Raw genomic sequence first — 24718 nt, 5'->3', positions numbered from 1 at the left:
AAAAAAAAAAAAAAAAAAAAAAAAAAACGAAAAAAAAGAAAGAATGATTAAACTAAAAATTTTAAATAGTTGGCTAAAGCTGCAGATTCATACAACAGTCAGTGATTTCCAATGCAGTGCAGAAGCTATCATCAAAATAAATACAATGAATGAGGACTAAACAGTTAATAACATCTTGGTTTCTGATTGGCTGCTGCTGAGACCGCCCCCTTCACAACGCGGAAGTGAAACTTGTGGAAGTTCACCCTGCGGAGCTAAGGACCAATCTTGCCTTCGCCGTCGCTTTGCAGATTCAGAGAGTATCATAGTAATATCTCACAATTATGTCTTTGTCATTCGAGGGAAGAGTTGTGCTCGTTACTGGAGCTGGAGGAGGTAAAGTATCTGTACAAAACTGACAGAGGGTTAGCCAGGCTGTCACTGCTGCTATGTGTAAACAAGCTACAGCTGGTTTTGTAACGTTAGCTACGAGCGCTAACCTGCTATTATCCAATATTTAATAAGCCTCTTTTTTTTGTCGTATTAGCTCTACAACAGTTAGTGTGTGTGTGTTAATGACTTCCAACACTGGCGTGTGTCGCTTCATTCGTGCAAACAACCAGACCTATATACAGTTTCTTCATTAGCAGCTTCTATATTAATTTTATTATGCAACAAATACTGCATTAATATGAATACTGTGTGACCTGTTACTGTGATCGACCCGTAGAGATCAAAGTACACGCTGGTAACTCAATGGCTCTTAACACAGACAGATCAAGTGTGTGAAAGGGCACCGGCAAAAATAACACAATAGTAGCTCAGTGTTGTGTCTCTCTGTGTGTTTTGTGGTGTTTCATCAGTTGTTTACTTATGTATTTTGTTCTCCTGCAGGCCTTGGTAAAGAATATGCTCTGGCTTTTGCTGAAAGAGGTGCCTCAGTTGTAGGTAAGTGAATTATTTCTGTCCTGTATCTTCTTAACTGATACTAATGTGGTGGACATGATGTGTTAGTGCAACCACAGCTTGATGTCATGCACTTAGTGCAATATGGATGAAAGTGGGCCCTAATAGCTTAATGCACAGCCGTATGTCTCAAATTACTGTTTTTTTTTTTTTTTTTCCCGGTTGTTTTGAACTTAGGCATGTACTAGTACACTGTTGCCCATAAATTTGGATTAATTTTGTTTTCAGATACATTCCTTTTTTTATTCATATTTGCACACATAAGATTACATACTAAGTCCCAGTTACACTACCTGTCAAGAATAAATCACATTGTCACAATCATTTCATGAGACGAGGTAAAAATATTTGATTCCAACTTTATGGGAAATGGTGTATATGTTAAGGTTGCATTAATCTCTAAATTGAACATGGTATATAATTATTGTGTTTCAGTGTTGTTTTGTCCTTATGCAATGAGTTTCATGTGGAATGTTAACCTCTGTTTGGCTATGTTGTCACTTGATAATGTGATACAGATTGCCTGTGTTTGATCGGAACCATTTGTGAATATTAATATGAATAGTTCAAGTAGTGTGTTGATTCCTGTCTGCCCACTTGTACACTTACACTAGTGGTCAGCCAGTTTGTTTTTTCAGGGCTGATACTGCTAATGGGTCTGATCAAGCGGTAACACGTGGACACATTTTGTGTTCAACAGTCTCTGTCATGTAAGCAGAGTAAGTTATATGCATGTATTGTACATATTTGAGTAGGTGTTTATAATAACGTTAACATTATGTATAACAAAATTTGGGGAGATAAAACTTTTAGGTGAAAAATGTCAAATTCCTGCTCGGTAACATGACTTGAAACGGACATCAATTTTTTAAGCTTTACGCAAACATTCAAAACATGCAGTTCTCGACAGGAATGGATATCACGTAGGACAAAACCTTTTAGATATTATGTTCAACTATGCTGAAAATAAATTTTGGAGTAAAACATTGAAAAGTCTCTGTTTTATTGACATGAGAATGTGGTAAACATGGACAGGTTGCATAGTAACACGTGGATGACTCTTTGCCATTGTATGCATCACCCAAAATGTTGACTTATTTTTTAAAACAACAAGCCAGATATGACCACAATGCATTATTTAATATATTAAATACTAACACAGTGTTGTTTACAACTTGTTGTGATCCGTACTGATACAGGTAAATCATAAATAAAGAGTAATTTTTAGGTAACAGTTCACAGATAGTCTTTTTAAATGTGACAGATTGAATAAATTTTTAAAATTTTTTAGATGTAATATTTAGCGTTAAATTCAAGCTATATTTATGTCTGAGGCATTGCTATGGTGTAAAAAGTACAATCAATAAAATTGGTTGTAACCTTTTTATCTCCAAGTGGTATTTTAAAAAGGATAACAGTTCCATAAAACAAAGAAGTTTAATGAAAAAATCAGCCCACTTGATAAATGACGTGTGCAAATTTACTTTTTTATGTTGATGTGTTCACTTTCGCTTGATCGGACCCTTATTAGTAATCAAGAAGATCTATACTGACATTTGTAGCTCATGTACCACACATTTGCTGTAAAAAAAGGGAATGTTTTTGGTAAAAATTTAAAATCACTTGCACTCCCAACACAACTGTGCTGGTTAAAATTGTATTATCTGTCTAAATGTAATGATTCATCAGTATGTGTCTTGATAGGATGCTGTCTAAGTGTGGACTCAGTTTTTTGTGATCATGTAGGTTAATGCAGAGGATTGTCATGTTTATTTGAAGTTTCTCAATATCAACTGATTAATTGGTTTGGCTGATTAATAAGTGCTGATAGGACAGTTTCCCACCTATTGGTATTGGTAGAAGTCTGGCCAATAGTGGCTGATACTTAATATCACACATGTCAATTGGAAATGTTGACATGGAGGTAAATAGTACACGTGTTAAAAGATAAAAAAAAAAAATTGTTTCAACCTAGATTTTTTTTTTATTTATTTTTTTTATTGTGAGTTGGATGGTCATCCCAACACATATTTATTAAATCAATTTGTGTGATTCAGATTGATGTTGGTACTTATGACTTTGGCTTGGTTTAAGAGTCAGCCAAGTGAGAGATTTTATTTTATTTTTTTGTGGGAAGTGGGGTTAGAATGGTATTGGTATTGGTAAGTGAATCAATTATTATCACTTTCACTACTCCTGCTGTTATTGCATTGGCCTTAAAAAGCCACAAATGGCCAACCTCTGTTACTTTCAAAACACAACACTGTCTAGTTTACTCAGAAGTCTGCAAATATGTTCATCTGTTCCCGTCTGTGGGACAGTAGGTGAATCAGTAGTATCAGGGCCACCATTTATTTTACTGGTAATCAGATTAGAATAAAATCTTAACCTCTATTTATCAGTGTGATAGTCAGTAGAGTTGGATGTTGATTTAGGTGATTTATTGGATAAGTTGTACCTCAAAATCAGCCAGTATTAAGTATGGAATACTTTGACCATTACAGTGATCTTATTACTTTTTGTTGAACTTCAGGTATAATCACATGCCTCTCTCCTAAAACAATAAATTAGTTTTTCCTCAGATGCCTGGGCTGAACTTGCCCTTGAACTCTGACAAGGAATCAGCTTACCTACACTCTTCATATAACCTAATCAGGTGTGGATAATTGCAGAACTGGGCACATTATTGCTATTCTTTGTCTTCTTGTTGTAATAAAGTGAATGACCTTGGGGTAGACACTAAAGGGGGCGGAAAGAGTTCTGCAGCTGCAGATAAGGTGGTGGAGGAGATAAGAGCGAAAGGAGGCAAGGCTGTAGCCAACTATGGTGAGTGTGACTCCTCTTTTCTTGTCTCACACATCATTATCTGTCTTTTTTGTGTAGTTTCTTCAATAGTGGTTGTTGTGTGATGGTACACCCAAAAACAATATTGATTTCTGTCTGTCTGGGATGCTCACTGATTGAGTGAGTGTCAAAGAAAAATGTTTCACCCCCAGGTCTTTGTGCATCTCACATCTGTGAGGCATAAAACAGTTAAAGAACAAAGTCAAGCAATACTCATTTCATTTTGAACTCTGAAGAGATGTTTGTAGATGTACTACAGAGTTATTATTTAGTACAAAAGATGGCGTCCTGAGATTTACAAGAACTTGAAGTTTATATTCAGTTTTCATCTGATATTGATGCCCACAATCAATAAGGACATTCACATGGTTTTGTTATACATTACTTATTTACATTACTTACTGAGGACCTAAGGGTAAAAACTTTCCTCAGCACAACTTTTCACATGTTAACTTTATTTCAGTTTTATAATGATAAAGCCAACTGTTTTCTCTGCCTGTAAACCTAAATGCAAACCAACAAAAATATAGCTAAAACACAGATATGCAAGTGCAGCTGAATTTAGAAGACGCAGACATACTGTGGATTTGTATTGTATATAGGTCACGTTATTTTAAGTGTTAACATGAGTTTTAAATTCCTCATTTTAATCCATTTTGAGAGAATATATGGTGAATGACAGCAAACATCTGATTGAGATGTAATCATAAAAACTGAACTATCCCTAAAAGGGTGAAATTTTCTCATATTTGGTTTGGCTTAATTTTTCATTAGAAGTATTTAATAATTAATTAAATTAAGTCAAGTCAGCTTTGCAGTGGTGTACTATTAATCCTTATGCAATGACGTCACTTGACATTTTTAGGTGAATTCAGTGTTACTTTTGGTTAAACAAAATGGTGCAAATGTAATTTCAAATAACATAAAATGTACATTAATACAAATGCACACTGAATTGTGAATGTTTCCTTATTTGGTATTGACCTATATACAGTGATGCTGAATAAATTAAATATTCACCATTTACTGTATTAAATGGAATTCACTTTTAATGAGGTTTTGTTTTTTGCAGATTCTGTTGAAGATGGAGAAAAGCTCATCCAGACGGCACTTGATGAATTTGGGAGAATAGGTAAGTGTTTACCACAAGCTTGAACTGTTTTCCTGAATTTCTTTTTCACTTCTCTGAAGTAAATCATGTAAAAATCTGTTTTCTTTCAGATATTGTTATAAACAATGCCGGGTAAGTCATCCCACAGTATCAATCCTTTTTTTTTTTTTTTTTTTTTTAGTCTAATCTCAGTCTGCTTTAAGAGTAGTCATTTGACTGGAACTAGTTACAGTAGTATGGGCTGCTGCAATCGCACAAAACAAAATTTAACATTTTGGCACAAAGACCGAAAGGACTGAAACTCCCTCCTTTTTCTCTTTGTCAAGGATACTTCGTGATAGATCATTTGCCAGGACGAGTGACATGGACTGGGGTAATTATTTCTTATCTCTACGTATTGTTACATTATTAACTTTGTGTAGCGTCATTTCATATCATCCCATTATTTCCTTTTGTATATCCACAAACCCATACTGATGCCCAACCAAGATACAACACAATTAATTCACTGTATCTCCTGGGTTTGTTGTCCATATGTTTCCATTGTGTGTTTATTAAAAACAGATTGCTTGAGTGGGAGTTAAAATATACAATTAGCTGGACCTAATCCACTGATTTAATGTGAATCAACCAAAGACTGCAATGTTTTTTCTGTATTAATATCTACTTTTCATTCATCCTACTCTCTACTCCAGACCTGATTCACAGGGTTCACTTGAGAGGCTCCTTCTTGGTGACCAGAGCTGCCTGGAACCACATGAAAAAACAGAAGTTTGGCAGGTGAACTTTTTAGCTGTTGACATAGAAGAAAACTGCCATCTCAAAATGACACAAGGTGGACTGGTTGAGATTTAGTTCAGTTATGTTCTCTTTAGCAGACAGGACATCTCTATAATAAGGCCTGTTTCACATCAATTTTATTACAAAAGGTGCTCAGTATGGTGTTATATTTTAAGTGTGACATTTAAATTAGTGTCTCCAGGACACGTTCTTAAGGTAATGAGTGTATAAATCAAACCTGCTGTCAAGTCATTACACACATACTCCCGATCTAACTCTGGTTTTAGAAGAATGAGACACAATTACTGTAGCTTCATCAGTTTTTATGCTGTAAAATAAAATAATGTAGTTGAAAGTAAACCCAAAGAACACCAATTTTAGAAAGAAAATGAAAAAAAACAAAACAATAGATAGATAGATGGATAGATGGATATAACTTTATTGATCTTTCGGGCAAAACCCTCAGGAAACTGAGGTTCCAATAGCAGCACAACACTGAATATACAGACCTGATCAAAATCTTAAGACCAGTTGAAAAATAGCTAGAATTTATCTTTTGCGTATTTGGATCTTAATGAGGTTTTAAGTAGAGCTACAATATACAAAAACAAGAAGGGGGAGTGAGACAAAAAGCACTTTGAAAAAGTAATTTATTGAAAACAACAAATATAATATAAAGTATATAATACCTACCTACCTCCCTGCAAGACATTCCAAACTCAAATACTCATCGAGACTGAGGATGATTTGCTAATTATACTAGATAATTATATTAGACATCCGACACAAGTATCTCCTTCATGTGGGGAAAAACCTGGATGATTTAATTTGAACTCATGGAGTGAAAATTTATGCAAATGCGTATTGATCATGTTTTTAAGGAGCTGTCAGTTTCTTGTAGAGAAGACACTCCTGACTTCAAGAGATGTCAAATGCATGTTGCGTTGATTCATCCACAGTCTGGCACTCTGCTTTGGACATGCTGTTTTGATAGGGGACAGCATTATTAATGAATGTTGCATGCTTACGCACTAAAATACCATCAGAAATATAGATGAAGTCTTCTATGGTTCTTTTATTTGCTATAGCAGATGATTAAAAAACTGCGCACTATGAAAAGAATCAAGGTCTACATATTTTGAGTTATTATTTGTACAAAGAGGACACACATCCAGCTTCAAATTGCTTCAGATAACAGAAGCACGCACAAGCTGGTTGTATATTGAGTTCAAGTGATATATGTCCTTTCTCTAATTTCCCATGAGCAAGTTTACAATTGACTTTTTGTGCCACTCTAAATAGAACTTATTGCTGCATTTAAAGATAAAACAGAAAGCAAAGAGGAATGAAAAGAGAGCGGTCCATGGTCTGATCCTCAATATGCAGAATAGGCACAGAAGATTGAATAGAGGATTGAATAAAGCTGCACGAAAGCAAACGGCAGCTAAAACACAGTCTGTACTGTATATTAAGCACTCGTCCCACTGCATTATGAAGAGGCTGAGTCCTCATAATGAAAACAGTTTTACAGTGAATAGGTCCCCATAGTGTTTCTATGTATGTGTGTGTGTGCAGTGACTGTCAGACCAAATAGTTATGTTAAATACTAAATTGAACACGTAAGAGTAAAAATGGTTAATTTGACATTGGACAGTGTTGTGATGGAACCATAGATTTTGACTGACACACACTGACAATTGATATGTCTGTATGTAGAATACACAGTTGAAATGTACTAAAATGACTGGCACAGTTGTTATTGTTCAGATGTAAAATATATTATTCTCCTCATGACATTATCATTGTCAGTCCTGTGGTGGTTCTACTTCCAAGTATAGAAGAATTGTTCAGCGATAAGGATCTCTGCCCTCTGATTATTGCAGTGAGATAGCATGTTTCAAAGGTCTCCTCCAGTTAGTAGAGTCTCAGCCCCTGTGTTACTTAGATTGCTAGCCATATAACCATGTGCAAGACTGTGTGTCTGCTCATTGTGTGCTTTTATATCTAAATATAGCCCCATTTTACTTTAGTTTTACATAAATAGTTAATTCTCTGTGTGCAGTTTTGTGTCAGTGATAACGCAGTTGGACATAGTTTATGTGTGTGTGAACAGGCCTCTCATCAGACTGTGAGCTCAAGGCTGGCATTACATACTGAGGTGTCTACATATGCATACTCCAGTGTGTTTTAAGCATGCATGAATAGAGTGTACCACTTTATGAGATTATGTGTGTGTCTGTGGGGGCACTGTCTGTGTCCCCCATTACCAGATAACGATGCTTGTCAGCTCACATTAACACTGACTTGTTTCCCCGGGATGTCTGTGGCCAGAATCATCATGACGGCTTCAGCTGCAGGCATCTATGGTAACTTCGGCCAGGCCAACTACAGCGCTGCCAAGCTGGGCATGCTGGGACTGGCCAACACCTTGGCAATAGAAGGACGCAATTACAACATCTACTGCAACACTATCGCCCCTGTGGCCGGGTCACGGCTCACAGAAACTGTGATGCCCCCAGGTGAGCATAGAGTATGTAACGTATATGTTCAAGTGGTGTCCTGCTAGAATTTGAAACAGTATTTTGTGGGCACAAGTTTTCTGGACAGGTTAAAATACGTAAATATATTTGCATGATTCCTATTTTTTTAAGGCACCTGCATAATGTGTTACCCGTGTGCTGTTGATTTCTGAATTTTCAGGCCCCAGCACTCCTGTTTGACATGCAAATGCACCATCTACTCTTCCAAAGCTGTGTTTTTGCTGTTCCGACAGTCATGATGAAATCATGCAGCTTGTAAATGCATTGACTGTTTTGATGTGTCGTCCTGTGATTTACATTGGTGGCTCTGTCCTCCTTTATTTCACTAGAAGGTGATCCTCTCCATCACAGAATTTTTACACTAATGAAGTATTTATCTTTGTGATGATTGTGGTGATTTATCTTTCTAGCTTTCTTTGTGGCAGATCCCAAATGTTTTTTTCTCTCAATTTAAGATGAGAAACTGTGTTTTGCCTTAATTATTTCAACATATTGATAGGTTTATTGTGTTATTAAACATTTTAGATCAGTAGAGGAGTTTGGTTGCCAGTGGCTATTTGGGTCTTTGAGGGTTAAAAGACAGAAGGTGATGTAACATTGGATACTTACTGTAAATGATCAGAGTGCACAACATCTTGTAATGACAAAATTACTGAAAAAATATAAACGTATAAAGTAATAACTTGTAAGGGATTTATAAGTTATGCATTAAATGTATCTTTAAGATGCATCACATATTCCTTGAGAACTTTTCTGTGGAACTGCAGTGTCTGGAAAAGTCCATACATCATGAACATACTGTGCCTGCTCTGTTTCTGCAGCTCTGCTGATCAGGATATTAACTGACAAATTAAAGGAACGGTTTTGTTTCCCTGCTGTGCTGGTTTGTGGTAGCATCTGTCACACTGTGCTGTGCCAACTGTCACAGGATGGCCTCACCTTAGTAAATGACTTGGTTCCATATGTTGACTTTCACTGACTCAGGCTTTTTCTGGGAAAAAAAAACAAACAACTAAGCACCCGTCTAACTAAACACTGCAGTGCCTTTTCATTGCTCACCATATTTTTTTTGTTTTGTTGATATTTTTAGCGTACATATGGTGTCTGGTTTTAACTTCAATAGATAATACTGGCAGTTAAAACACTGCAGCCATATTTGTATCATCAGTCATGTTTAGTAGTCTATTTTATACAGTAGTAACAGTAGTTTATTTCATATTAAGCCAAAACAGAAATAGTATAAATGCATCAGTTGAAATGCAAAATAAAAATAAAGCAATAATAAGTTCATTGAATTACAACATGTAAAAACACTGAAGAAAACCCTTTTGATTATTATAGATCATAACCAACCATTATTATTATATTAGTACAAGAATTTTGTTTAGGAATTTGATAATGGAAGTGGTTAGGGATAATCAATAGGTCTCATCTCTGACGTTTGTTGAATTAAGATGAATGTCTCAGGCTGTTCATGTCTTGTAGTGTTTTGAAAAGGACTTAAAAAATGGCATAGTTTTTTTCAATAATATGATTGCCATAAATACATGACAACTCCTTTGGCTCTCACAGTGAGACGTGCAGTCCACAGAGGCTGTGCTTTATTATTTTTATGTGTTGTGCTTTATTCAGACCTTGTGGCATCTCTGAAGCCGGAGTATGTTGCTCCCATCGTCCTCTGGCTCTGTCATGAACAATGCCAAGAAAATGGAGGACTCTTTGAGGTATACAGATGTTCTCAGATGTATCTAATGTACAAACAAACAGCATCATTTAACTTTTTGTGTGTGTGTTTATTTTAATCTGCCTCCAGGTTGGTGCAGGCTGGATTGGTAAATGTAAGTACTTTGTGTTTTTTTTTCCCTAGGAAAACATCTGAATGCATCTGTGAAATGATATATGATATTCAGTAGCCTGTGGGTCATTAGTATGTGTGCTTGCAGTTTTCATTATTCAATGGCTTCTTCTTCTTTGTGTGTGTCCATATGTGCAGTGCGCTGGGAGCGCTCTCAGGGCTGCATTGTGCGAAGTAAGAATGAGCCCATGTCTCCGGAGGCTGTCAGGGACCAGTGGGAAAAAATCTGTGATTTTACAGATTCCACCAGGCCGTTGAATATAGGAGGTCAGTAATTCACTGGAGGAAACAACAATGCACAGAAATGGAGCACAGTAGAACATGAATATTTGCATTTATACATAAATAGATATAAATTTTTCCTCATACATTTACTTTCATGCTTTTTCACTGTGGATGCCATGTTAAGACCAATGGACCTCATTCAAAACAACAGCAAATATAACAAATGTCTATGTAAATATAACAAATGTGTTTTTTTTTAAAAGATGTACTGTGGAATATTTGTGCATGCTTTTGTGCTTGCATGTAGTTTTGTTTTGTTCTTAATTCTTAATTATGTCTGTGAGGCTTGCTCATCATATCAGTGTTTAGGTAATTTCAATGTTGTATAGAGGGAATGCACATACGTCACTTCCCCCGTGGGCCACCCCCCTCTAAGTCAGACTGAGTGGCAAAAACCAACCTGCTCAACATGACGGAGTATAGCAGTAAACACAGCGAGACCGGGAAAATGTGAAATATGAAATTAAATCAAGGACAATTGGACTGGACATGGATCCGTACGAGCTACCAAAGAACAAGTGGTCCACGAACATTGACATGTGGACAGAAATTGCGTATCGGGACATCCAGGGTGTAGGGGATCGTCACTATTTTTACCTGAAACTAATATACATGGTTTCATCATTACTGACAACCAGGAGCTAAAACTAGGGCCCAGAACCAGCTGATCCAAAGTCCATTTACATTAGACCGTGGACTGACCCCAGTGAATATGTGCATGATCTACTGGTACTGAGGAGATTTACGTCTAGTTCAGATGAATTACTTTATACAACACCGATACTACTGCTGTGGACCAGCAGGGCACGACTTTATTCTTGTAAATTATGATATTTTTCCCACCTGTTTTTAAATTACAACATTATTCTTGAAATATTATGGTTTTATTGTCGGAATATGACGACTTCAATCTCATAAACGATGACATTTTTATCAGTGTTTTTTATAACTACGACTTTATTCTCATAACATTGTGATTCTTTTTGTATTCAACTTTATTATCATAAAATTACGGGTTTTATATCGATATTTTTTGACTTTATACTCTCAGTGAGAAGTGTTTTTGTTTTCTCATGTGGCCCTAATACGCTATCGTAGCTTTGTGCTCAAGTACCCCCATATTTGAAAAACTGGGTTAGCCTTAGTTTAAGTTAGTTTACAAATCATGTAGGAGCACAAGGTTCATAATCACAAAAAGAAGACAAAAACCATGAAAGATCTGATCATGAAACCAAGAACTTTACTAAGAAGTAATGTTAGCCAAAACAGTACGTAATTTAAGGTATGATTTTACTCAAAAATACAACATAAATGAAAGTTACTTGACAAGAAACGGGATCCACAAACCTAGGTTGGTTTCCTGGATTTGTGGATCCATCTCCTTCTCTTTTCTTTGTCTTTCGGTGCCTGTAAAACGATCATTGCGACTGCTTTTCAAACCTGTTCATACAATCAATCGCACGACAGCTCCTCCCCATTTTTTTTATTAAATATTGTTCTTAAGTTTAGACAGTACTGAACCCAACGCTGCTGCTCTACTCCCTCTTTCTGCCACTCAGTGAGCGTAACCGCGGTGACTTCCACTAGCGGTGATGTCACGTGCATACCCTCTATTGCAGGGGTGTCAAACTCAGATCCTCAAGGGCCAGTATCCTGCATGTTTTAGATGTTTCCCTCTTCCAGCACACCTGACAGTCATTATCAGGCTTCTGCAGAGCTTGATGATTGGCTTATCATTTGAATCAGGTGTGTTGGAAGAGGGAAACATCTAAAACATGCAGGACACCGGCCCTCGAGGATCTGAGTTTGACACCCCTGCTCTATTGCAATAGAAGTAAAGAGGAAATAATTTGACAAGAAATGAGAAGCTGGAAAAAATCTTGGTAGAGGGTAAGAGAATAATTGAAAGCACTCAAGGGAATGTGTCTGTCAGAATATAATACAGTAGATGGAAAATTACATTAAATACAATTTAGAAAAATATTACTCTTAAATGGAATATAAAATGACATTTTAATTTTGTTATCGTCAACCTTAGTTTAACAAAGTTATAGTCATGAGAAAGCGAAAGCACACCATCTTTGAATTCTGTGGCTTAATATGGAGACATGATGGAAAACCATTTGGTTCACATCAAGTCATTTAAATCTTACCTCAAGTGTAAAACAGCACACAACAGATTTTGTGCTGTGTTTTTGCTGATATGGAGTATGGTTTTGGTGTTGTGCATTATGGCTAAACTTCCTTTTGCTCTTCTCTCTCCAAGACATATTCTTTGACAAGTCTTGTGTTTTGTTCAGATGCAACTTTGTAAACCTCGGGCATGATGCCACAGTCTTTTTAGAAGAGAGAAGAAGCTTTCTACTGTTAACTCCTCCAAACAAGACTGAACAAGCCATACTTGCTCAGTCCTCCTCTAATTGTACAATCATGAACTTTAAACATCTATCCTGCATACTGACGACTGTAGAGTCTGAGATGTAACTCAAGTGTTTTGCAATTTCCCTGAGCATTACATGGCCTGACCTCGGTGTGAATTTGCAGGGAATCCCACTCCTTGGAAGATTGGCAATTGTCTTGAATGTTTTCTACTTGTAAATAATCTTTCTTACTGTAGAATGATGGACTTCAAATTGTTTGGAAATGACCTTAGAACCTGTCCCAAATTAATGGGCAGCTGGAATTGCTTCTCTAAACTCATTGCTGACGTTGTCAGTCTTGGTGTGGTAATACATCATTAGCTAATGTGAACAAATATCCAGCTCCCAACACAACACCGAATGAACACAAACTACACACATAAGGACAAAAGCAGATGCAAATCATACAGAGAGCCTTTAATAAAAGTCAGATATGTGGGGTGTTTTTTTAACCACAGTGTTGCTCATATCTGTGTTCTTAACGATAAATCCTATTTTTTTCCAGAAATTAAGTGTGTGTTAGTTCCCAATTAGCATAAGTAAACATTCCACCAATCCCTACAATAGGCATGAGACTACAGCATGGAAATAGAAAAGTGAAATACAGAGAGAAGTCAAGAATGCTCAAGTGAAAATCTAAACATGATGGACTGAACGCACAAAAAACTAGCTGCTTTAAAGTTCTTCCACTGCTGCAAGAAGTGAAGAGCAGACAACCTGTGATAATTTGTAGCATCAGTAGTCAATTTAAGACACAACAAATGGATAAACAAGAGGGAGAGAATTAGGAAAACATACCCAAAGCTTTTAAATAAAAAATTCTGATAGAGTTTTGCTGTGATCGCCACTAATATTTTTGCTGGAGTAAAAAACAAAACTTCTCAGCTACTGTCTCTGTACCCTCCTTCTTTTAAGTCTTTTTAAGATGTGGTAATACATGCATGCAGGAAGGTGCCACATTGGAGAAAACCTGCATGTGTGGCCATTCAGGGTTACACAGTCCCATATGGATTTGCTACCCTTTCTCTACCTTTAAATGCTAACATTATTATTGCATTTGAAATTTCATACTATTGTAAAGATCTCCTCTTGAGTGTGGGTAGATTCTACTTCTACCCAAGAAGAAATCAAAATAAGAGAACATTGGTAAATATCACAACCTTCTGTAAAGTCTAAGTTGATACAAACCCATTACACTAAGTTGATATTGAAATGTTACTCATACTGCTTTTTCATACTTGTTTACATCATTTTCCATCATGTCAAAAGGAGTCAGATTGCAACTCTTTGCACATTCACTCTGAATCTATTAACAGCCATCTGCTAATTACTAAGGAAAGAACTGAGCTCACTGTAAAACGTAGCCTTTCAGCCATGTGCATGTTCACTGCCTGACGGTTTCTGGAAGAGTTCCAGATCTGTAGCCAAGAAACTTTATATAATCAGCGAGAGAGAGAGAGAGAGAGAGGTATGTACAGTGGAGAGTGAAGCAGGGATGAAATGTTCTTCAAAAAAAAAAAGACAATAATGACCCTTTTCATTGCATAAAGTAAGTCAGGGATTCTAATCCTATTGTAAGCCAATTTTTTAATCACATTTATTGATGTTTATGTAATAAATGATGAGAAAAATATTGTAAATATTAATTTCCAGTCCAAATCCATAGTATTCATATAAAAAACTTGTGGATTTCAATAAAATGAACCGTTAAGGAAAGTTTTTTTTTTTTTTTTTTGTTAAGGTGTATTCATGTTGACTTTTATAAATGACATCACCTTCCTAAAGTAGTGATTTTACAAGCACTGTACTATTGTTTTACTATGAGCAGAGATGTTTATTAATGACCCATTTCCACCTGAGACTGAGTCTATAGTAAGATGTCTAACTTTAAAAATGATTCTATAGTCAAAGTATAAATCAAAGTAAGGAATTTAAGTGGTGATGTTTGTATATGGAGTCCAACAGCACATATTTGCCTATATCGGATGACTTAAACTTAATGTCAGTGGACACCAATATAAATCAGGGAGAAATAAGAACACAGTTGTTGGTGCATCTTGGGAAATTAAGATACCCAAGTAAGAGCATTTAGTGTGAGAGGGTGGTAACAGAGAAGGGGAACGTTTAAGCGGGAAGAAGGAGTGAAGTGAATAAAATCAGCTTGAACAACCCGAGTGTAGCTCCCTTAAGGTCTCATGTGAACAAGAGGGTGGCAAATGTTGATTATTACTTCTCTCTTCTTCCATCCCTCTCCATGCTCTCTGATGAACAGTGGCAGAAAGGGTGGCAGTGTTAACATTAACTGAACGGGGGTGGCGGTCCCACAGGGTGCAGGCTGGCCTCATTAGCATGGCTCTGTAGTGTCTCATTTGTAGCTTATTACGGAGACTTGTTGCTGCCTCTGTTCGGTAACCGCCTGCCGCTGAGTGACGGTAATTAGGGGTTGTGGTCTTCACGGTCTTGCTCTGTTTCTGTTCTGCGGTTGTCTCAGCTGTCGTCTCTTTATTTGTTTTGAGTGAATCTGTGGAGGTGTTGTGTACCTGTGTGGATATATTTAGGCGATGGGTAAAGCGAGGATGCTGTGAAAGCAACAAAAAATACCTAATGTAGAGATACGGAGTGTTAATCTCATCACTTCCCAATGCATTATTGTTGAACAGGGCTTATTGCGATGTTACTTAAGATAACTTTCTCCAAAATAGAGCCAATTAAACTTATCTGCACTCAAAAATCTGGTTGGTGTTGTATTATTCTTGATTACTTGAATGTACGAAGAATAAAGCTCAGATGAAGTGATGAAGTGAGTGTTTCAAGAGGCATCAACTGTATTTGTCTGAAGAGCAGAATTTTTTGACACTGTGTCTCTTCTTAACAAAAGAGAGACTTAAGAAAAAGGTCCAATTAGCCTGTTATAAGTGTCTCAATTTAATATTCAGTCACATTGATTTCTGACTGACGAGAATGGAAGTGGTAGCGGATGTAAAATTCAGTTTTTTGTTTGTTTGTTTTTACAGAGGTTTAAAAAATTGTTGAGATACTGCTCTCGTTTTAACATCTAGGTTACATTAACAATGCAATTGTAAAAGAACAAAAACAGATATAATAATAATAATAATAATAATAATAATAATAATAATAATAATAATAATAATAAACTTTCCTGTTGTAAGGCCAAAGGTATATGTTTTTGTGTGTCCTTCGTTGCCAAAAGCTTAGCTTCTCAGACAGAACTGTGCACTAAGAGAAAAGAGTAGAAAGAGGAGAGAGCTGTGTCACTGCTGTTGCTTCTTTATTCTGAATTTACGAGCTGCACTTGAACACACCATGAATGTATAGTTGGAACCTGTGTGCTTTGCAGTCCAGTGTGAGGAAGATTGCAGATTTTTCAAAGTGCAGTTGAACACACCATACACATCAGATGAACATCTGCTTGTGTGTCTCAGGCAGAAATTGAGGAAATCTTTATTTGCACATACTGTATATACCTGCACAATATACTTTGGCAGGACATTTTAATTACATTCAGCTGGTTTTGATGCTGTATGCAGTGTTATGTTGCAGTGGGTTGGTTTGGTTACTTGCTAATAATGAACCAACGAATGACAGATTTATAGACTTTATAAGTTATTTATTTACCACTTATTTGATTTTAAAATTATTTCAATATAGGAAGAAAAAAAATACTGCAGCCAAAACCCAAACTACCAGAACAATGCGTTCTTTCCCTTCCTCACATTTTTATGTACTTATTAATATACAGTGGCCTGAATATGGCCCAGGGGCCAACAGTTGGTTATCACTATTTTAAGTCTTTCCTCCCACATTCTGTGCGGCATTAGAAATGAACTCAAGTTTATCTATTTCTCAGGTCAAGTAGAGTGCTATTATTTTTGTTTTTTGTCTCCTAATTTTCCTGGTTTGTTTCCACTTCCTCTCATCTCTCCTTCTGTGCAGAGTCTCTCCAGTCAATGGTGAGTGTGCTGTCTCGAGTGGATGGAGGGGTTGGTGCGAATCCAACAGCTTCTGCAGCCACTACATCCTCGGCTTCAGGCATCAACCCTGTGAGTAGTTTTCTCTCTCTTTATTTTGACAGTGTAGTAGCATTTGGGAAGATGAAAATATCACAGTAACATTATCAGAGAGTCCACAAGGTCATGAAAAACCTGGAAAAGTCATGGAATGTGGAATTTTAAAGTGTCACTTTCCAGGGTTTTGTCATTTTTCAAGAAATAACAATAAAAATTTTAGGGATGCAAAATGTGTTTTAAGAGATTAGACTTTTTTCTGTTGCCACCTTGATCAGTCAATTTCTACATTTTGGGATCTATAAAGTGCAAGAAAAAATGTGTATGCATAAAGATAGTGCGAAAGACAAACAATGTAGAAAAAAATAATCGTAGTAATAAAACTCTCTAGGCTGTATACATATTTATATTTACATACTTATTTAATGGTGGAATTGCAAAGTTTTTTTTGCTAATACTCCTGTTTTGAGATCAAACTGGATATTCATGCAGATCTATGGAGAACATACGACCTAGAAGTGATTTGAAAACATTATAGTTAAGGCTAAAGCTCAAAATAAGTGTGGATGTATAATCTAGGCTGCACAATGCCTGTAATAAAACCCTGTAATAAAATGAATTGTGTGCTGTGTTTTTCCCCTTATCTTCATGCAAAAATTGACAGTAAATCCACACTTTAAAGCTGACTTTTTTCTGAACTTTTTCAGAATTTTGTCTGTAAAAACAAAACAATCCTTTAGACATGGACACACATTTTGGTGTAGACCTCAGATCTTTTTTTTTCTCTTGTTGACTATGTACGTTTTTAATATACAACACTGTAATCCTAGTGCATGAAAAAGGCTGGTAGTGGATGTTTATGCAGTAATTATTTAACATACTCAAATTTGTTAAAGCTCGTAGAAGTGACGTCATCATTTATTGACAAGTCATGAAAAGTGTTGACATCTTTTTTTGTGAAAATGTGTGGGAACCCTGTTTCTAAGGAATTCATCTGCCTTGAATTTTCCTCCACTCGAAGCTTCCCCACACACATTGTTTTCCCTGTTACTTCATGTCCATCAGTGTTTTCATTTTCTTCAACTCATTTATTCCTCTGACTGAGTGTCAGTACCAGATGGTTAATGTTGACTTCAAAAGCGTGGAGCTGTAAACTCTCAGACTGTTCCAGACACGACAACTCATTACTCTTCAATATTACCACTCTCCTCTTAGTCACTGATGACAGTAACCTCTTCAGCTCAGGCTCCTACAAAATGCATCAGTATTGCAATGTGTTTTTATAAATATGCCACTATGTAAAAATCAACATGTACAACAATAGGCGACTTCATAGATGAGTGCTCCTCCATTTCATTGTGTTCCGACTGTCACCGAAAGCCTAGGCCTAAGGTTATTGAGTGGCTTCAATAAAACAGTGAAGCAGAAGTGTGATTGTATCCCATCAAATAGCAGCACTTCATAAACCACTTCTGTTCTCTGCAAAGATGTCATTTCATCAGCAGGAGAATCTCTTTTGTAGCATCACATAAATAAATAACTGAACCATTTCCTCCCTGTGTCTGACTTCGACACATATTTAGAAACTATTTTCAGAAGTGTGTTGTCGTCATGTGACCACAACGGAAATGAGAAGTATGCTGAAGTTGATTGAAGTATAATCTAGATGAATGCTTTGTTTCCAGGTTTACAAAAATAGTAGCCTTTCTGCTAGCACTAATTTTCTGCCATTTCCAAAAGGCCAAGGGTTAATTTCCAAGTATCTCTCTTTTTCTTTTCTTGTTTTTTATTGCTTTACTTTTATTGTTTGAATTCTACACAATACAAACATAAAAAAAACCTTTGTGACTAGCATTCTCTCTAACAAGGTTGAACTCTAGACACATATTTAGCTGTAATTTTAGGAGTAATGAAAAATCCAATTATATTTTTCCAACAATCTTCCGTCCATGTTCTTGAAGGAGTGGTCGACTGTTGAATTCTTCAGATATTTACCCATTCCTCCTCTGGGACCGCAATTCGTAGTTCTTTCTCCCATTTCTGTTTCACGTCCTCTCTTCCCCATTAATGTTTGTAAAGAGAAGATATAATTTCTTATTTTTTAGAATGATATACTCCAATATTCATTTTTACAAGCTCATTGTCATTAGAATCAATATTGTGCTTTTTTTATCATAAAAGTCCCTTAATTGTAGGTACCAGAAGTGGTCTCGATTTGTCAAGTTAAACTCCTGTTTTAATTCTTTAAAACATATATCTCTTTGTCTTATTATCCTTTCCCGTATTGTCCAGCCTGTTTCTAAACTGTCAAGAAGAAGGATAAATCTAACAAATGTAATGTCAAAAGTACACTCAATTTGCTATTATTATTATTATTATTATTATTATTATTATTATTATTATTTTATTGGTGTTTTTCAAATACAAGTACGTTTAAAACAAGGTACAATGAAATGCATATGTGTATACTATAAGTTCCCAAATGGGGAAATGGAAGATGAGTGAATAAATAAATACACACATACCATAAATTTGCTAGTATCTGACATTATTTCTATAATGTAAAGTCATATTTTTGTCACATCTAAGCTGTCAATGTATTATTATCATTATTCCCTTCAGTATCTGTACACACTGACACACTTGTTGATTAAATCTTGATTAAATTTGTATAACCTCGAAAACAACACTCACTAATAATATCATGACATAGTCCTAAAATTTTACCTAACTCGATGAACCCTCAATGCCTGATGTTATGTCTTGTCCACTGTGAAGGGTGTGTATCTGTGTATATCTGTGTGTATCTGTGTGTATTTGTGAGTACCTGTGTGTGTTACTGTCTGTACTGGGGATTTGGGACAGAGTCACAACGTAGCCTCAAGACAAACACTGCCACCGCGTCCTCAGCTGGTTTAGCTTTCTGTTAAGTGTGTGTAGTGTTTTCATGTAGCGCTGCACCACACACATACAGTGCGTGTAACATTTGTGACATTGACGGTGTCATGGGATGGTGCACATTTTATCTTAAGATAATCTGTACTGTTTATGACACACCTGTCACAGTTATGTAGAGATCTAATTGTGTCTATTTGTATTCTGAGGTCTGATGTCATAAATGCAAGCGTAGGACAAAACACTCACAGGTGTCACTTGTGTGTCTGTGTTGGTTGAGTGATGTGTATAATGCATGTATTATTGTTTTATGACACATTTCTCTTTTTATTCCTAATTATGCGCATCAGTAATCACCTTTGACCATGTGCAATGATTACATACTGAATCCCAGTTACACTTTATGTATGAACAATAAATCACACTGTCATAATCATTACATGAGATGAGGTAAAAAGATTTTATTTCAATTTTATGGGTGACAGACGGTATATAATGATCTGTCATCAAATTCTCTCACAGTAAGATCAATAAATGTACGAGGAAATAAAATGTATCCATTTTGATGTAGTTAATACATTTATGTAGTACATGGTCTGATTTTTACGTTGGCGAATTAGTCACAGAAAAAATTATTAGACCATCAAAAGTCATCAAAAATAATGGTTATGCAATCAAGTACTAACTCCTGTATGTATCATGTGACTAAAACAGACAGAAAAGAAAACATGAAATGCCTAAAAGCACTGTTTTTGTCAGAACAATGCCATAGCTATCGAAGTAAGAACTGAGGTGATTTTGGTTATCAAGAAAACCATGTAAAAAGGCTAGATATCAGCTCTTAAATTATACCCTTATGAGCTATTTTTGTTGTTGTCATTATATTTGTCCTAACAAATGTACCTTTAGTCGTACCAGGCATTAAAATGAACAAGAAATTGAAGAAAAAAGGGTGGTCTAATAATTTTTTCCACAACTTTATTTGGTTAAGTTTTACTTACTTTTCATGTCAGCACATAAATGTACAACAAACACCTTCCAGTAAACACACTCAGTCTATACACATTCAATAGAAAACTTCTCATTTATACATATGTCTCATAGATTAAAGTAAAAGGCCTGCCTACAATATTTGGAAGTACTGTAGACTGAGCACCAAATGTTCAATGAAAGAACGACCCTATTGCCCTTCACATTTCAGGTTTTCCCTAAACAGCAGGCTCACACAAAATACTCCAGCGCATCACAGCTGCTCATTAAAACTTCTATTTTTGCCAATGTAGTGTTAACCTTATGTGCACAATGGCTGCATGTGTGACAATAAAACAACACTGAGGTCCTAAGCCCATTCATATTGGAGTGGTTTTGAAAACATAATATTTTGCACGCTGCATTCAAATGCTGTTTTAATTAAAACTAGGCCTCCAGAGGCCAGGCTCTCCAGTTCTCCACCAGCTTAGAGGCAGACTGTGAATCACACCATAATGCATAATGCTTCCAACAATGGCTCAGCACAGTCGTTGCATACCCAAGTAAACCACAGGAATGGGACGACACTGACGCTGTCACACATGTACTTTTATTGTGGGCTTTACAGGAAATATCGATGTGACTCATTCGCACTCGAAGACTGAAAGTGTAGATGGTAGATGACTCCTATGATTTAATAATAGTTCTTGTCATGAGGGCAACAGTGGCCAGAAGAGGTGAATTTCAGTGTCTTCACCATGGATCAACTTCCTCCAGGTTAAAATGGATTGTGTCTGAGCAACTAAAAATATAATGAAAGAGGCTAAATATACTATTTCTATTTTTAATGCGACAGAAAGTACCTAAAAAATATCATCAGAGTATTTAGAATAAAGTTCTATGAAGTTCTGCCAAAGACACAAATGTATTGGATTACAGAGACAATGAATTACAGTGGTCCAGTGCATTTATTTATTTAACACTAGAGGGAGTAGTGAGTCGCTCTACCGTTTTCCACGGTAAGGAAAACTAGCGCCATGGGGCCTTTCTGATGCCAAGTGTCAGAAAGTGACAAGATGATGAGAACCACAAAGAAACAACTTTTAGAGTCAGAGAAAGTGATTAAAAGAAAAGAGCCGCTGTTGTTTTTATCACTGGACACAGCTCTAAATGAAAGCGAGTTTTATTATGAAGCTTATGAATGTATACAATTATTATGCAATGTTATTATGTTAACTAAATTTGCCATTTGTTGATCCACGCTTCAGACTAAACTGTGACATTTCTGACCTTGTTTGGATGATTCCAAACACGTTTCATGCAGACATTGGCAACACAAACCTCTACATAAAACAGAGGTAATTTTTGGTTTTATTGTAGCTGTTTTCTACCTAAAAACAGAGCTAAGCTAACAGAGCTCTAATGTAAACTATCAGCATGTGAAGATTATAAATCACAGTTATCTTGACTGGTTGTGGAAATATTCTGCTCTGAGTTATTGTTTGAAGAAGAAAACTTGCTGATACCATAATGCAGATGTGTGTAATCAGTGACCTTAATACTTTATCCAGTGTGTCATACAGTCTGTGGATATGTAGTGTTAAGTCATTGGTGGTTCTGGTACGTGACGTCCCCCTGCTGTTGAAAATATGTAATATTAATACTCCATATTATACTCCATATTATACAAAAAATACAGTTATTTATTATTATAGACTATATTTCATTTGCATTTTTTCACTGGAATTTAAATGCTGGCAATATGGAAAATTTTAAAATACCATAACTTCATACTTTCTGAATATTTTATAGAAAAAGTTCATAAAATAGAAACAAACATCCAAGGTGTAGGTTGGTGTAGGCGTGGTGTAGATGTATTCAGCTGCCATGGAAACTGCACAATCATGTTGAGTTGAGACTGAATTGAGGAGTTGGTGTAAAGGTTTACCACAGATCTCGGATCAGGTTTTATGGGGTCTTTAAACGATTTGCAATACAGCCGAGGGCTCCACCTTCCTGAGCTTTAGAGGCCGTTTGCGGCTCTGTGTCATTAACACTTGATTACTCTAATGTTCTGCTCAGGTGTTCGAGCCCATTCTCAGACAGATCGTTAAACAAAACTGCAAGCACAAATCAAAGTGGCGCTCCATTTCTGGCCCTTCTGCGCTGGCAACCGATCAAGTTTAGGATCCGTTTCACAAATGTGCTGATGACTGACAAACTTCAGCCTGGTCCGACCCCACAATGCATTTCCGAACTGCTGATTTGTCTTAGCTCTGTGTAGTCCCACTGGTCCTCTTGTGCTGATCATAGAATTGATCAGCCTGTCATGAATGGTATTTTACAGAACTGCTTGTAGATCATAGTTTTATTTTCAGCTCTCGTCATATGTGGATTTCCTTATGCCCTCTGTACTGTAGTGATAAGTGTGGGATGTTTATGAGATGCACTAAAGCCAACTGGTCAAAAGATTTCACTACATTTCATGACTAAAATTTTGCTTTTTTTTTTTTTTTTTGCATTTTTTTCTTCTTTAACATCTCAGCCTCAGGCAAAATATTTTGTACTTTCTACTAGGCCTTGGCAGATACAATCTACCACTAAAAGAAGCAGAATTTCCCATATTAAGAGGGTTTTCGTAATAATTTAGCCAAAAGAAATCATCATAAAGGAGGGCATTTGACTAATGACCACATTCCTTATGTGTTTGTTTGTTGTTGGTTTTCTTTTTGTTTATTTTTTACAATGATAGCAGACTGGGATGAGTTATGACCAAACAATATTTATTAAACCAAATGCAGATTACATTAAAAATGAGCAATAAAGGTCTTATAACGCATCTTTGTTTAAAAATGTATTTTCTAATGTATTGATCTAAATGACCTTTACACAAAGGTGATAGTAGGTCTGCATGCAACAGAAAATAGATGTTTTAGTCAGTTCAGTACCTGCAACTGTATTTTAGTTTTAAATGCTTTGGTTTAATCTGAAAGTGTAAAGTAAGAAAGTCAACATTAATCAGTTTTCATTGTGAATTAGACAGCAGTCAGCTGGCCACTATAGCAGCCTTAGTTGTGTAACTATTTTCCCTGTTTACGTCTTCAGACAGGACTAAAACAAATTATATAACAGCTTGTTCTGATTTGTGATTCTCTATATAAAAACACAAATGGGACCACAATATGGCAGTATTATTGTGCCAAACAAATCTTTCTGAATTGTCAGATTTTGTTGTGAATGTTAATTTTTTTTTTTTTTTACTGGCAGAACTCATTGTAGTCGGTGGAAAGAGTTGAAGTGAATAGAGGGGGAAGATGAAAAATGAAAGCAGATATGAAAATATTGAAGATTTGGGAACTGAAGACGTGGGAAAATTGAGATACCTAATAACAACTAGATAAACCACAGCCTTTTGAGCAATTTAAATGTTTTAAATGGTTTCTCCTATTGATTCTTATTCTGTTATCTGTTTTAAGAAAAGTTTCATCCCTATCTGACTGTATATGCTGCTCATTGTAGAATTAGTATTCAGAAGTTGAACTGTGCAGTTAATCTACCATGATAGGGCCCTTATTACCTTTCTGTAGACCTCTAATATACATATTAATTTTCTCTAATTTAATTTCAGGGTATAATTTCATTTTTCCCTTAATCAGTGTATGAGTATCAGGTCAGTATGGGACTAATTATAAAAGCCCTAAAATCCTCTGCTCCTGTTTCAGGCTGAAGCAGTGGGACAGAAACTTCCACCGACCACCTTCAGCTTCAACCATACCCAGTCCATCCTGTACGCACTGGGGGTCGGTATGTCCACCAAGGACTCGGACCATCTTAGGTGTGTTTTATTTGCTGCTGACACCGCCTCGAAGGCTCCGGAAAATCAGCTTGTGTGAAATTGAACTGAAAGAAATGATAATCGCTGTATTTTTACCTTAACCTGCACCGACGGGGATTAAACCGCAGAAGTCTGTCCAGGCTTCAAACACAAGCCTGTGTAGCCATCTGTGCTGCTATTTTTATTATTAGACTTCATCTGTAAAGCATTCCTA

At 36.2% G+C, this 24718-nt stretch overlaps 1 protein-coding gene across 1 annotated transcript in view; it reads left to right on the top strand.

Moving 5' to 3' along the window:
- The first annotated feature begins 220 nt into the window (after positions 1-220).
- Positions 221-24718, top strand: part of hsd17b4 (hydroxysteroid (17-beta) dehydrogenase 4) — a 43574-nt gene continuing 19076 nt past the window's right edge. Inside the window, exons 1-13 of the mRNA XM_030144578.1 lie at positions 221-375; positions 874-927; positions 3664-3771; positions 4862-4921; positions 5011-5032; positions 5227-5273; positions 5596-5680; positions 8012-8199; positions 9853-9944; positions 10034-10058; positions 10214-10342; positions 16735-16841; positions 24392-24504. Of these exons, the coding sequence (XP_030000438.1) occupies positions 324-375; positions 874-927; positions 3664-3771; positions 4862-4921; positions 5011-5032; positions 5227-5273; positions 5596-5680; positions 8012-8199; positions 9853-9944; positions 10034-10058; positions 10214-10342; positions 16735-16841; positions 24392-24504 (1082 nt within the window). The 5' untranslated portion in view covers positions 221-323. The remainder of the gene's footprint in view (positions 376-873; positions 928-3663; positions 3772-4861; positions 4922-5010; positions 5033-5226; positions 5274-5595; positions 5681-8011; positions 8200-9852; positions 9945-10033; positions 10059-10213; positions 10343-16734; positions 16842-24391; positions 24505-24718) is intronic.

The sequence above is a fragment of the Sphaeramia orbicularis genome, chromosome 9 (assembly GCF_902148855.1).
Source record: "Sphaeramia orbicularis chromosome 9, fSphaOr1.1, whole genome shotgun sequence".
Classification (NCBI taxonomy): domain Eukaryota; kingdom Metazoa; phylum Chordata; class Actinopteri; order Kurtiformes; family Apogonidae; genus Sphaeramia; species Sphaeramia orbicularis.
This window is presented reverse-complemented; position numbering and strand designations above follow the sequence as displayed.